The 14,908-nt window shown below is 36.6% G+C and overlaps 1 protein-coding gene across 6 annotated transcripts in view; it reads right to left on the minus strand.

Annotated features, from left to right (window-relative positions):
* The window catches only part of LOC149816663 (protein VAC14 homolog), a 98,793-nt gene extending 84,902 nt beyond the window's left edge, over positions 1-13,891 (minus strand). For 3 of the 6 annotated variants that reach the window (XM_089988152.1, XM_089988147.1, XM_089988153.1), the window contains exons 1-12: positions 13,443-13,849; positions 13,198-13,311; positions 12,970-13,035; positions 7,282-7,371; positions 7,078-7,197; positions 4,409-4,437; positions 4,162-4,304; positions 3,976-4,070; positions 2,844-2,930; positions 2,620-2,727; positions 2,434-2,525; positions 2,144-2,225 (exon numbers count right to left, since the gene is read on the minus strand). In XM_089988152.1, the coding sequence (XP_089844278.1) occupies positions 2,144-2,225; positions 2,434-2,525; positions 2,620-2,727; positions 2,844-2,930; positions 3,976-4,070; positions 4,162-4,304; positions 4,409-4,437; positions 7,078-7,197; positions 7,282-7,371; positions 12,970-13,035; positions 13,198-13,311; positions 13,443-13,595 (1,179 nt within the window). In that variant the 5' untranslated portion in view covers positions 13,596-13,849. Of the gene's footprint in view, positions 1-2,143; positions 2,226-2,433; positions 2,526-2,619; positions 2,728-2,843; positions 2,931-3,975; positions 4,071-4,161; positions 4,305-4,408; positions 4,438-7,077; positions 7,198-7,281; positions 7,372-12,610; positions 12,761-12,969; positions 13,036-13,197; positions 13,312-13,442 lie in introns of those variants that run through there. The other 3 variants (XM_089988148.1, XM_089988149.1, XM_089988151.1) reach the window with 3 other exon arrangements.
* Positions 13,892-14,908: the final 1,017 nt, after the last annotated feature.

Here is a 14,908-nt window from a genome sequence, read left to right on the forward strand (position 1 = left end):
TTTATATGTATATATATATATATATATATATATATATATCGAGAGAGAGAGAGAGAGAGGACTGCCATATCTTTTCTCTTAGCTCACAGTGCAGATTTCTTTCACATACAGAAAAATCAACACTAAGAAAAAGTAGAATGCCCATTATTCGTGTTCTTGGTTAACAGAAATAATGTTAAAGAAACATGGTTATACTATGCAGGCTAATGAGAAGATAAGGTGTCAGATTTTCCAAAAGTAATCTTGATATTTAAAGAATGTCAGGTCTAGGAGGGAAGACAACTCTAAGTTGCCTAGAAGTTTTGGATAAAGCATCCAACAGTATTCATCAATTAATGTGTATAGAAGGATTCAATATTATAGAATAGATAGTTCTTGTGGTTAAGATGATCTATGAGTTATGTTAAAAATTATATATGTGCATGTGAGCATGTGTGAGTATGTGGTTGTGTGTGTTTGTGCATGTCTTTGGGGGAGGAGGCTCAGAAAATGCATACATAGAGAACTTATTGAAAATATTAGATGAAAATAATTTGCACATGATTTTTATCTAGAAAAACTTGTCTTGAGACAATCATCAACTGAATGTAAAGTATCTGAAATGGACATCCTGGAGTTATACAAGGAATACATTCCAATGTAGGAACCAACGTTGGAGTTAAACATGGAAAGACTTAGAGTATTACCAATTACATATGGTCTTCACAAAGGAGATGGCCTAACTAAATGTATTTTTGTTGGTTAAAAGATGAAGAGGCATCATTTGCAAAAAAGCAATTCTTACATGGTATCAGCTCAGATTAGAGAAGCAACTCAAGAATTAAGAGCATCTTATCTCATTCGATCAAGGCAGGAGAGCAAGTCAAAATAGGAAAGTTTGCATTTCATTTAGGAATAATCATGCTTGAACAGATGACTTCCATCATGTCAAGGCATCCCCCTCGATTATATTCTTAGGTTGTGGATATCCCATCTTTGCCCATCCACATCATTCATATGGAGCAGAAGAGTAGATAAAAGAGATTTAGAAGTCAGTTGCCTTCACCAAGACTTCCTAAGTAGTCAAATCCTTGGGTGAAATAAGATAGCTGGACTGGATAGGCGAAGCCTTATAAGAAAGAGATTTAGAGGTCAGTGCCTCCAGAGTGCTGCCTGAACACTCTTAACCCATTTAGGGTTGAATAAGATAGATGGACTGGATAGAGAAACAACATTAGCAAGGGGGTCCTAATCCCCCATAGACCATCTCAGCTTGGATATCATGATGATGATAATGATTATGATGATGAGAAGAAAAAGAAAAAGAAGAGAACAAAGCATGATATACAGAATGGATGCTTATTGAAAAGATAAATGAGAAACTTTAAAACAGCTTATGGTTAAGATGTCAAGAGTATACTTAAAATTTAGGCTTTAGCATAGAGTAGTTGCCTTCAACAGACAAAGTAGTAGTCACAAATGAATAAAGCTGTATCGTGTACTAAACAAGCAAAATGAAATAGAGTGCACTAAAATTGCACGGCATATAATAAGCTACCTGAAGTAACCAAGAATGATAGAATTAAGAAATGTCTATATTACATAAGTATTACAAAAGCTAAACTAAAGAGTGTTTTCAAGATGTCAGTCATGCTATATGAGAACGTCAAATAGCACTGTTATGAAATGCAATACAGTATATGCTGCAGTCTTAGCAGTTAAAATAGTGCCTAGGTGCTCATCTAGGTTCGCCTAGCACCTAGGAGCTGGTGCCTATGTGAGCACCTAGGTACGGAGCAACTAGGTTGTTTGGGTTGCACATTGACGAAATATTTAAGTTTTTCATATTCTTTCTTTTTTTATGATTTTTTATATTTTATTCTAAACAAATTATACTTTTTTGGGGAGGTTCTCCCAGAAAATTCCTAGGCACTCAGCTATGGGCCACCTAGCACTTTTGAAACTTGGAGGGAGAAAACAGATTTAAACTAGGAGCAAACAAGTAGGATCAGAAAGGTCAGCATTATGTCAATGGGACAAAGCCTGATAGCAATGACAAGGACGGCCACACACACACACAAGAAAGTTATCAAATGCATTTTTGGCATGACCAAAAAGAATTGAAATGATCAAACATGTCAGATTCAGATATTAGCATTATGACCTCATTACGGTGTCTAATCAACAGCACTGAAATCCAACGCAAGGCTTCAATTCGAGTAGCTTCCCATTCACTTGTCAATCGTCTGGGGTGCACAATACAGACTACAGAATTAGACCCAATGACCAAAGGGAAAAGACAAGGAATACGGAAAGTACCACAGCTGAACTTATCACTTCGTCAATGAAGCATTAACCTGTTGTTGTCATAACAACACAACAGGTATATATCACACATTATTAATTATCAGTAACCTTTAACCTAGCTGGTTTCCCAGATGACAAAAACTGCACCTCCTTGCAATAGTAAGGATGGCTTCTATATCAAATCCCTCAGCTGGATCAGCCTTAATTGCACAAAGCTCGTCATTGGTTTCACGAGCAACCTGCATACAGATAAAATAAAAAGCTAATTACAAACCTTAACAAGTGGTACAGAAATAAATTTATGTCAATACAGAACCAAAATGCTGAACTTACCACTCTAATTTTCTCCTCCTTATCAGATATGCAGGGCAAAATAGCTCCTAGAATATCAGCATAATATGGGACAAGTTGAGCTCCGCCAAGTTTCACAAATTCATTAATCTGCTCAACCAAGTATTCATATCAACAAAACATGGGAGAAATTATAGAAAGATACATTATTAACCCTAACAGAGATATCCCTGCGGCTTAATAAGAAAATACTAAAATTTCATTACCCATGTAATAGCAGTCCATCGTGTAAATTCATCAGGAGAACCTGCTCTCTGAACTAATATTTCAGCCATTCGTCCATAGTCTACAGACTTGACAAGAAAGTTAGGGGTCAGGGTAATTTATAAGTATGTCACCTACATTATGTGATTAAAAAATATTATATGAATGTAGATTCTTTAGTAATCATTCCTAAGAAGTAATCATATATTATGTACATTTCTCAAAAAATTCAAGAGAGAAGATATGCCTAGAATTGCAACTAATCCACTATGTTAGGTTCAAAGACCAACATGAGCAATGTTGTAATTATCATATCCGAAGGGTTGGCGATACAGGTGTATCATACCATATCCTATGTCACATGGGTGCGGGTGCGGCACTTTCAAAAAACTTGGATGCAGGGGTGCGGCAAAATATAAAAAATCATATATATATATATAGATATAGATATAGATATAGATATATATATAAAGTCCAAAAGTTGGACATAAATGACCCTGGGTGCATTGACAACACCCAGGGTCAGGTTGACCACACCGGGTGCCACACCCGCACGTGCACCCATGTCGCGTCGCGTCGATGCAGGTGCGGCACCTAGTTGGCTGAGTCCCTGTGACATAGACCATATCGTATTGTATCATAATATACAGAAAAAATCCTATTTTAAAAAACACAAAAATCATAAAAACTTTCCAAAAATTAAAAAAAATCATAGAATAAAATAGAAAACAAGAAATCAAATTTAAGCATTATGAACAATTAGACAGACATGTACAGATATAACATGTGAAATGATATCATAACAAACTAACAACTAACAAAAACAAAAGGTTTACTATTACAGAATCACATTAGATAACAAACAAAAGAAAAAGGTTTCGAGTAAACAAATTAATGAATTATAACAATCACACAATACAAAAATAAAATAAAATTTAAAATAACTGAATATCGTATTGCATTGCATCAAAGATTCAAGGGGGTATATCGTATCACATGGATCAGTGATACTATGATACATTGTACCATATCATACGATGTGATATGTCGTACGATACTGATAACACTGAGCATGAGTTTCTTAATCACTTAAAAAGGTAAAATATTACATTAGCAAGAGAAAGAGAATCTTACTGGGGAGTTTTTTATCTCTTGCAGAAACTCAGAAAGAGCAGAATCAGCTTGCTGTCGTATTTCATGGCTTGAATCGCTTAACATGTTAAATAAACCTAAAAAATTACACATTGAGAACATTTAGTTTGTAGTTTGGGAAAAGATAAGAATATGATTAATCGGAAATGAACTATAATCTCAACATACCATCAAGAAAATCTGGCAGAAAACCCAACATATCTATATCAGGAACACTATCTAAAACGGTTATCCATCCCACCAAAAATTGTCGAACATAGGGGTTCAGAACATTCATCCTCTCCCTAAGTAGGGGAATAAACTCTTCTATGCTGAATATTTCATTAAATCAGATAGAGATGGTCAGTAACTTGCTGTCTGGCAAGTAAATAATCCACCATAACTGAAACCAAATCATGGAAAGTAAATAATGCACCTGAACTGGTCACTTTCAGTCACAATGTCCTGGACATTCAGTTGAAACCAAAGCAATTTTCAGCTTTATTCAATAACAAAACCACATTCGAAAAAGAAAAGAAAATAGAAACACCAAATCCAAAAGATAACTAAATTATCCAGGCAAGTGATTGACTACAATGTTTTGAACAAGGTTTTAAAACCCGTGACTCGGAACTCGACTCGTTCTTTATTGACTCGTAACTCGGCGGGTCAACTCGGCGACTCAGACCGGGTTTTGTTAACTTTTGATTTTAAAAGAAAAACAATATATAATTTGTCTCAAACCATGTTTTTCAGTAAACATATAGTCTAAAGAGTTGACAGAATAAAAAATTGCAAGTTCAGAGTAGAAAAAGTACAAACTTCTTCGTAACAAGGTCACATGGAAAGATCAAGTTACATGAAGAAGCTGATGAACCATAATACAACTACAGCAAAAGATAAATAGAAATAAAAAGGACATTAATGAATACCTTAAATTCAAAGGTGATTAGCTTATTGAGCCAAAGCATGCTGCTCATATTTGACTCAGGTTTATCTAGATGAATATTGATTGTCCCCAGCTAGAACCTCTAGGTTGGAAAAAATGGTTAGAAGAGGCAGGACAAAGGAGGGACCGAGCAATTTTCATTTGCATGTCTTTGGTATTCAATGAAGGCCCCATGTAACTGAGTATAGAAACATACTTAAACTCAAGTTTCTAAATAGAATGATTTTGGGATTTCAGCTAAACTTCTCCAGAAGACACCCTAGCTTTTGTTAGCTTTCCTTTCTAGTGATCTCACCTCATTGAGAACAGCAACACATCATCTTGCATAAAAAGCCAGATTGAATTAGTTGCAACAAGGTAAAACAACAATAAGAGAATGAATCACCAGAAGAAATTCCAATTATGACCAAGGGAAATGCTGTCACATGGATACATGTACAAGCATACTGTACAAGATCAGCACAACTGGTATGATATGGGTGTTTCTGTCAAAAAATAAGGATGCCAGGGTACAGATTGTTATGCACAGGTGTGGGAGCAGGTATATTTAAGATTGCAAAAAAAGAAATTCACAAGAATATGAAGATACAAAATTTCAAACTTTGTACAAGAATATATTTGTATATACAATGAAGGATATGATATGAGTGCATAAAGTGAGAGGTGTATTTAAGATTGCAAATAGAGAAATTCACAAGAATATGAAGATAAGCAAATACAGACTTTGTACAAAAATGTATTTTTATATACAATGAAGGATATGATGTGTTCATAAAACAACACTCAAAGGCACCCAACACCAGAACATGAAGTACAAGTACCGATACGTGTATGCTTCACTTTTTTGTTAGATCTTTGAATCATTTTTTTTTTGCCAATATGTTTAATCAACACATAAAGATTGATAGATTATTGTATCTTTGAACTGGTTTGTCTTGTAATTTATTATTTATTATTGAACTGTTATTTTGAAATACCCAAAAAATCAAATTTCAAATATCCCAGAACTCGGCCGAATCAAGCCGAGTTTACCCTGCCGGGTTGACTCGCTGGAGGGCCGAGCCCAATCACCGAGTTGACTCGGCGAGTTTTAAAACCTTGGTTTTGAAGGGAAGGTTTAAGCAGAGGTTCCTCCTTGGCACCAGCCTCTATGGTCACACGAGTCAACAGCGATTATGTAATATTAAGATAGTAAAGAGACAGTAGAGAGGAGGGTGACACAAATTTTCATGAAGATCAGCATAGCAAATGATAATGCTTTAACACACGAAGGCAGCACATCTATTAGTTGATTTATATGATACAAAGGAAGAGACTGATATACAAATTCAGGAATGCTCAAGCTTGTAAAATTTATAAACCTGTATTTTTTCAAGCATGTGTGAGTGTGTGTAAGGAAAATATTTACTACAATAATTTATACGTACAAACAACCTAGCAAATCCTTCTTTTTTTATTGTTTCTCTTCTTGGTAAATCTGACCCTGTAGATATGATCTACACGCTCTGTTTTGTGAGTATCAACATTCTGATTGTCAGATTCTGATGTGTTAGGTGGTTCTTTCCGCAATCCAAAAATTAACCACAAATGCTTCAAAATTCTCAACCCAGAGAAAGTATTTTTTTCAAAAAAACATGATCCAAGGGTCAATTTCTAATAAATCAACCATGCTAAACACATCTACGATATTACGTTCAGTCACAATGACTTGCATCATGAGATCCCAACTAGATACAAACTTGTAAGAATAAATACATACATACAACATCTATATATATCATGCTCTTTGAGGAAGCTAATTTGGTGTTAAACATAACCTAAAACATATGCTTGAGATCAACCAAAGTTGAAGGTGAAAACTAGACACCAGCAGGTGGCAACACAGACAACTACAATTAGGTTATTTGATGGTCAACAAAGAGATATGGAGGGAAAAAATGATTTATCAGAATGTTTTCTCAAGCACTTTAGGGAGGAGAATTCCCTAGAAAATAGGTCGGCCAATAAATATACCACTATCTACATTAGACAGCATGTCCCTAACACGTTTCTTAATCTCCTTGGAAAGCAAACTTATCTATTTTTATAAATTACCAAAAAAAATCATGATTTAACCAAAATCAGAAACATAAGATGCTACTTTGCTATGAGTTTACCTTTACCAGTCGATCTAGCAGATGTGCAGCACTCTGCACATTTGCATCTGAATCTGCCGAGAGCTTACAGAGTGCATCAAATATCTGATTAAAGTACACTATGAAGTCTCCCCTGACAACCTGCATCATTTCTCTGTGTGAGTAGAGTATCCCCATGAAATAGCTATTCCACAATAAGCTCCAGATAAGCTGATAAAGTCCCACCTTTGCTATGTTGTACAAAGCTTCACAAGCATAATAACGGACCCTACTATCTTGATCGGAAAAGGAATCAAGAACAGGTGGCACTATTTGCTGTTCATTCACAGATAGCAGCAATATTAAAATAACCAAAAAAAAGAAAGTAAATTGCCAAAAAGGAAATTCACTTGAAAAGAAAACAGAATTAATTCCATAGAGAGAAATTAAAATGATGGATATATACTCGTATTATATAAATTTATGATGTCCACAAAGAACCCGGAGGCTGCAAATCAATGACAACTTAGTAATAACGCATCATAAGAAAATTCCATTGCAAGGCAGACATAGAGCAAAGCTTACTGCAAAAAAAATGTCGAACAAAACTCTCATATCCATCTCCTAATCCTCTTAAGACATATCTGAATCCCTTATTGGTGGTTAAATCATTGTCTTCCTGCCTACAGAGCAATGGTCATTCTCTCAAATACATCATATTAATTTGATGCACCTGGGGATACCAATCATAAAGTTTTTTTTCACAAATCAGCAACATATATATCATTAACTTGTGCCAGAATCTCTTCTGCAAAAATAGAACTATCACCTTATGAGTCCTTGATTCTTTGCATCCCAATCATAATAACTAGATTAGATGTCTTCATAGTTTATCTATTTCCAGATCAAAAAGGTTTGGAGAAAACAATAAGAAAAAAGACAAACGGGCAGCAGTATCTCTGATTCTTAGTCTAGCAGTGTCAGTCCTTATCCACTTATCCTCATATTTCTTACTTGAAAGGTCAAAATGCATCATGATTTCCTCTTTCATGGCTGAAGCCTCACTGTGCTATGACCTAGAATGGGATAAGAAGAAAAAGATTTATTTATTGAAAGGGTTTTCACTCATAATGCAAAAAGATGCCCCAAGCAAGAAGAGGTACAACTATTGGGAAGAAAGGTGATTTGGCTTAACCAAGGGTTTTCCAGAAATAGCCCTTCTCAGCAAATACACCATACTTGGTCAGAATAAATTTGTCAAACTCAGAAAACAACTTAAATCATGCTTGGAGAATAGAGATCTTAAAATAAAAAAAAGGGGGGAGGGGCATATCAGTTATGTAACTCCTTCCACCAACCAGCAGCATTATATATATCAACAAGTGCTAAAATTTCTTCTGAAAAAGTAGAATTAATCCACTCTACAAGCCCTTGATCCTTTACAACAAAGTCATCATACGAGATTATGTTGCACTGCAGCTTTTATTGTTGCTTCTATCATGGGTTCCTCTCTAGGTCGTATTCAAGTGCTGAACTAATCCCATCAACATGATTTGACAACTTCATGTAACAAATAAGGAACATGGTTCCTTTCCAAATCATAGAATCAGAAGGGTTCACTTTATTATCACCTTCGGAAAAGGAATAGTCAATGATGCTAAAGGGCCCATGGAAGCAAGCACTCAAGTCTTATTCTTATAAAAAAATGATTCAGAGATATAATCTGAACTAAAATTCATATCAAAGGGCCAATAGGATGATAATGCCAGCAATAACATGAGCTGTAATAGAAGGCTAATAGCAGATCTATTGCCACCTATGTCACATGGGTGCGGGTGCGGGCGCGGGTGCGGGCGCGGGTGCGGGTGCGGGTGCGGGGATTCGGCACTTCCAAAAAACCCGGGTGCGGGGGTGCGGCAGGGGCAAAAATGTCAATATATATATAGGGGGTCGGGGTTCCCCTCCCTTACGAAAAAAAGATCAGCTGTCAGCTGCTCGATTTTTTTTTTAAAAAAGCAGCTGTCTGTCAGCAGCTGACAGACAACTGTTGTCAGCAGCTGACAGACAGCTGCTTTTTAAAAAAAAAATCGAGCAGCTGACAGCTGCTGCTGTCAGCAGCTGACAGACAGCTGTCAGCCAGCTGACAGAGTTGCTTTTTAAAAAAAAAAATCGAGCAGCTGACAGCTGCTGTCAACAGATTTTTTTTTTAAAAAAAAATCGCATCATAGGGCAAATTTAAAAAAAAAAATCCCAAAAAAAAAATGGACCTAAATGATCCTGGGTGCGGTCAACGCACCCAGGATCGGGTTGACCGCACCCGCACCCGCGTCGAGTCGTGTCGACGCGGGTGCGGCACCCTGCTAGCCGAATCCCTGTGACATAGATTGCCACCAAAAAGAAAAGCGGGTGGGGAGAGATAGGGAGAGAGAGAGAGAGAGAAGCAAACAATTCAAGGACTAAGAATATGATAAGAAAGGAAAACAAAAAAAAGAAAGAACAAGAATAAGGACAGCAAAAAATATGACAAAGGATAAAGGCAAGGAACTATGAAAAGATAGAAAGAGGTGTAAGAAGATGACAAGGATAAAGGGAAAGAAAGTAGAAAAAAAAATGAAAGAAAGTAACCAAACCATCACTTTTCCTTTGTTGATCATGGTAGCTGTGGTAAATTAGGCATGCATATCAACGTCTAAGTTCACAGCAAACCCGCAGCATCATGACTGGAAGGAAGGAGTAAGAAGATGGCAAAGATAAAGGGAAAGAAAGTAGAAAAAAAGATGAAAGAAAGTAGCCAAACCATCACTTTTCCTTTGTTGATCATGGTAGTTGCGGTAAAGTAGGCATGCGTATCAACGTCAACGTCTAAGCACACATCAACCCGACTCACTGGAAGGAGTGAAGCTGACTTCATCCAATCCATAAACCAACAAGGTTACCAAACAGCGTTTGTTCCCTTTCATCAATCAAGTAGGAAAAAAGAGGTTCAAAATGTTGCTTATATATATATATATATATATGGGGTAGCATTTGGTAATGGTGACATGAGGTACAAATGCCGCTTTTTTTTATTTTTTTGGTTGTTTTTCATGAAACTAACGTTACAGATGTGATCTACATGCTTTTCTTAGAGGGAATCGGCTCTTAGGCAGTCTGATTATGACATGTAAGTAGGTTTTCATACGGTTCCAAAAGTCAACAGCCTACAATGTGTGATACTTATCCCGGTTCATAAAATCATGGTTTTCATCAAAAAAATGATCCAAAAGTCGGTTCCCACTATTTTAAACATGTTTAATCCAGGCATGAGGTTGGATTGGATCAAAACAACCCACACCGTGGAGATCCAGAGGTATTTGTACATAATAGTGTCATTAGCAAATGTTAACCCTATACATACATACACACATCATAGTCATCGACGTCGCAATTATTAGGAAAATATTGCAATATTATCATTTTCAAGGTCAGTCTGGATTTTTAAAATATTTTCAGAACCTAAAATATCATGATATTTTCCCAAGATTTTCAAAAAACATATTTTTTATATAGTTTAAGTATTTTTTTTGTTTCTTTTATATTTTAAAACCTTTTCTAACTGTTTCTCTAAATTTTTGCAAGAAAAATACTATAAAACCTATTATTTATTTATTTATTTATTATTCGTAGCTTTTGAGATTTTTCCAAGAAAAAAAAGTTTTTGAAAAAAAACCTTGCCGAGAAATTACCTTGAACAATACAAGTGACTATGATATCGGTGATATTATCGTTGTAAATTTGGCAAACAATAATATAGGTAAAGTATAATATTGTGATATTATCACGAGAATATTGTGATATTTTCATGATATTATCACGATATTATCAATTAGTTTTTGTTTTTATTTTTTACATTTTAAATATGTTTTTCTTCTTTCTTTTACAGTTTTTACTCTTTTATTATTTATGTATTTTTTTGTCTAAACATGATATTTTCTTACTTACTTTTGTTATTTTTATATTTTTTAAGCCCTGAGATTTTCCCAAGATTTGTCACCAAACCTATAATATCGCGATAAATAGCCTCACCGAGATATAGTTGATACCGATGTTGGTGACTATGATATATATATAGAGAGAGAGAAAGAGAAAGAAAGAAAGAGAGAGACACTAGAATATGAGAACTACAATGTGAATTGGGCATCTCCATCACGTTTTTTGCAAATCCAACAATGTAGATGTGTTCGGCACGATGAATTTGCTACAAAACAATTGTTGGATCGTGTACTTTCGATAAAAAAAAATATAATTTTTGGATGCTGAATATTTATGAAAATTGTGAACAGTTGATTTTAAAGCCTTAAAATTTATTGTTTATGCATTATAATCGGATATTTCAAGAGCTAGTCTTTATAAAATGAAGCATGTAGATCACATCTGTGCGGTTAGATTTAAGATAAAAGAACAAAAAACCATGAAAAATGCAGTTCACACAGTAGTTCTCATATATATATATATATATATATATATATATATATATATATATATATATAGGGCTAATGAAGGCACACGACTACTGAGTATAAATCACCTTTTCATACTTTTTAGATTTTTTGATCGGACCTAATGGATGTGATCTACAAGGTTTGTTTAGTAAAAAATGAGTCTCGAATCGTGTGGTTGCGACATGTAAGCAGGTTTTTTAATGGTTCAAAAATTAAGGGCCCACAATGCACTAGAATTTTACAACTCAAAAATTCCCATTTTTAGATTGAAATAACACGATCCAAGGTTTGATCCTTAGCAAATAAAATGTGTTGAACACAACTATGTGGTCAGATTGAGTTGATAAAGCTTGAACCTATGATTTCCAGCTCAAAAACTTTGTGCCTTCAATATCACCAAATATTAACCCCTATATATATATATATATATGGATGTGTGTCTGCTGTCGTGTCTTAGTTTTCACAAAATCAATGAATTCATTTCTCGTATGCATACTTGTCTGTGCCTTTGTGTTATGTCAGTGACTAGCATAGGTAAAGAAGAGGAAAGAAAAGTAACCTACCCATGACCATTTCTTTCATTTAATGGTGAGGGGCAGAACTATGGATATTGTGTTTATACTAATTGATATTAACCCTAAACAAGGTAATTATACATAATGATTAAAAAGAATGTGTTTGTCTTTTATGCCACAATATACTAATGAAAATAAAACACTACACCAGATTTTTAAAAATTCCCTGCATCCCTGACCCACAATATCATAACTAAAATGATAATATTGCCTCTGCCAACTATCCTTAACACAGACAAGCTCCAAAACAACAAAGCTTGCAAATAATCATGGTTTCAATTAATACATGATATATAGAAAACCTAAAAACACAAATATAAAGCCATAATACATAGACCTTCCCAAACCAAGAAAGTTCACACTGATACTTGTTCATCAGCTTGACCCAAGCATAAGTTATTTCAAACGAGGTTTCAGAACTAAACAATGCCTGCATTTGGCACCCGACTACCTACTCTACATCCTCCACTTCTAATATACACATTAAAACATTTGGTCGAGCCACTACAAAGTCCTCACCTCTCTTTTTCTTGATTGCATGAATAAAAGGAAACTGCTTTAGGAACTTCTTTTTCTCGCATTGATTTTTCTTTAATATTACCGCATTATCTTGGCATAAACTAAACCATGATACATTCTGAAAGCCCGCTTTACAAGTAACAGTGTCACGGTCACCTACAGCAATTATGAATCAAATAGCACCAGAAAAAATGATAATTACGAATTGAACTCCAAATATCTCAAGATGAAAAAGTTAAAACCACTCCGTGAGCAGCAGACAGACCACCTTTTACATGCATAGAGCCAATAATATCAATAAAAATATCAACCATGTATAAGAAATTAACCAAAAAAAGATTAAATTCGATGATTCTTGCCTCGAGATGCTGAGCTGCTTCTGATGTCAAACCTACTGTTACTGCAGCAAGACCTATCAACCCGCCCTAGAGAAAGCAAAAAGAACCAGCAACAGTCACAATTGGATTCTAATTCCTACACTAAAGCCTCCATGCCGAAAATAGAAACAATCCCCAAATTCTACTTCACAAAAAAGAAGAAAATATGGCAAGAGGGAAAAACAAGTTCATTTTCTTGTTGCAACAAACCTTACGATGGTTTGCTTGCGGCGAGCGAGTGAACTCAGTGATCAACAAATTGATCACGGACGTTATTCTATCATGATCTCCACCACTGGTCAATTGCTTGACAATTCCCTCAACCTACAAACCAAACATCAATCGGAAAATATCTAGGGTTCCGTTCAGAAAGCTGAAAGCAGATCGGCGAGTTCACTCCATCAACAAAATCCCTCATCCAAATCAAAGAAATAGGAAGAAAAACGACGGCGTACCTCGAGCGCAGCATTCTTCCTCTTCTCGTAAAGCTTATCGGAGAGGTTTCTGATAACCGACGTGGGAATGAGGGAGAAGGCGTCCGCCATGGCGACCGACACTAGGGCAACCGGAACCGAGGGAAGGACTCCGATCCCGTGGGGCTTTAGCATCGCAGGGGCCTCCGAATCCCGGAAACGGTGGTCATTTCCGGGGAAATACAACCGATGCGCTTCGACAATTCTTGGAGAATGGTGGTAGCAGCAAAGTAGAAAACCCTAATTCGTCGCTCGAAGATCGCAGCTTCTCGATCTTCCCAGGAAGGGTTTTTTAGAGAGAAAGACGGAGTCTTTCGCCTTTCCTTTACGGGGATTAGTCCTCTTCTTCGTTCGTTGCTTCTCTCTTTCTCTTTCTCTCTCTCTCCGTCGTTCTCTCTTCTTATATGGTTTGAAGTTCGTAGTTTGGTGTTGTGGAAAATGGAAGATGGGGAGATCTTGAACTGCCGCTTCTACCGTTTCGTGTTGCCAGGACGAGAAAGTTTTTGCAGGAGGCGTTTCGTGGCCTTTGGATCTTAGATCCAACGGAAGTAAATACACGCGGAATCCCACCTAAAAAGGCGATGATGTTAACAGGTCGTTTGTTTCTCAGCATTTTTCCTAGGAAAATTCGGATCTACCCAACATTGACGAAATAGACAGTGCTGCAATGGACAGGGAAAAGTCCACACTGGCACGTGTGGACCAGCTTTTCTTACCTTTTTCAGATTCCTCCCTTTCACGTGAATTTTGACTTGCAACCCCAAATTCTCTATTTGAAACCCTTTCGGATCCCTCTTCCTTTCCTCTGTTTGAAAGCCTCTCACATCCCTCGTCCATGCTCGCCACAAGGGGGCAGGGGCGGCCCGATGGGCCAAGCCGACTCGGCCCATCGTGGGGTCGAGTTTGGGCCAGGATTTTAGGCCCGAGCCAAAACTCAGCCCGTTAGTAAATAGCTTGGGCCGCATTTAAAGTCCGATGGGCCGATCTCTAAACAGCCTGGCCCGGCCCAATGCCCACCCCTACTCGCCACAATGTGCTCTCCAATGTGGGAGGGTGCTGCATGTTCTCCTCCAAAAATGCATTGTTTGCTACAGTGCATGTTCGGGGTTCGAATGAGCGTCATGTATATAAGCATGTGGGGCTCATATCCCCATGTATGTCGGCATTACTTAGCATTAGAGTTTGGTGCGGTTGCAAAGACTTAAGTACTCTTTCTTGCCATTCTCGCCATGAAACGATGATTTGAGAAAAGGACAAAAGTGTCCATCCAAAAAAGAGAGGATGATCTTAACTCTTCAAAATTTCTAAATGTTCTGTTTTCGCCCTAAGCAGTAAAATCCTATGCTCACCGTGAGATCACCATTTGACGATGCACCATTTGTTGTAACAGAAGCTTCCTTTGACGACGTACCTTTTACCTTCGTCTGTTGCTGCCGGAGCACCCTTTG

This window comes from Nuphar pumila, chromosome 14, assembly GCF_984573655.1.
Source record: "Nuphar pumila chromosome 14, dmNupPumi1.hap1.1, whole genome shotgun sequence".
Lineage (NCBI taxonomy): Eukaryota > Viridiplantae > Streptophyta > Magnoliopsida > Nymphaeales > Nymphaeaceae > Nuphar > Nuphar pumila.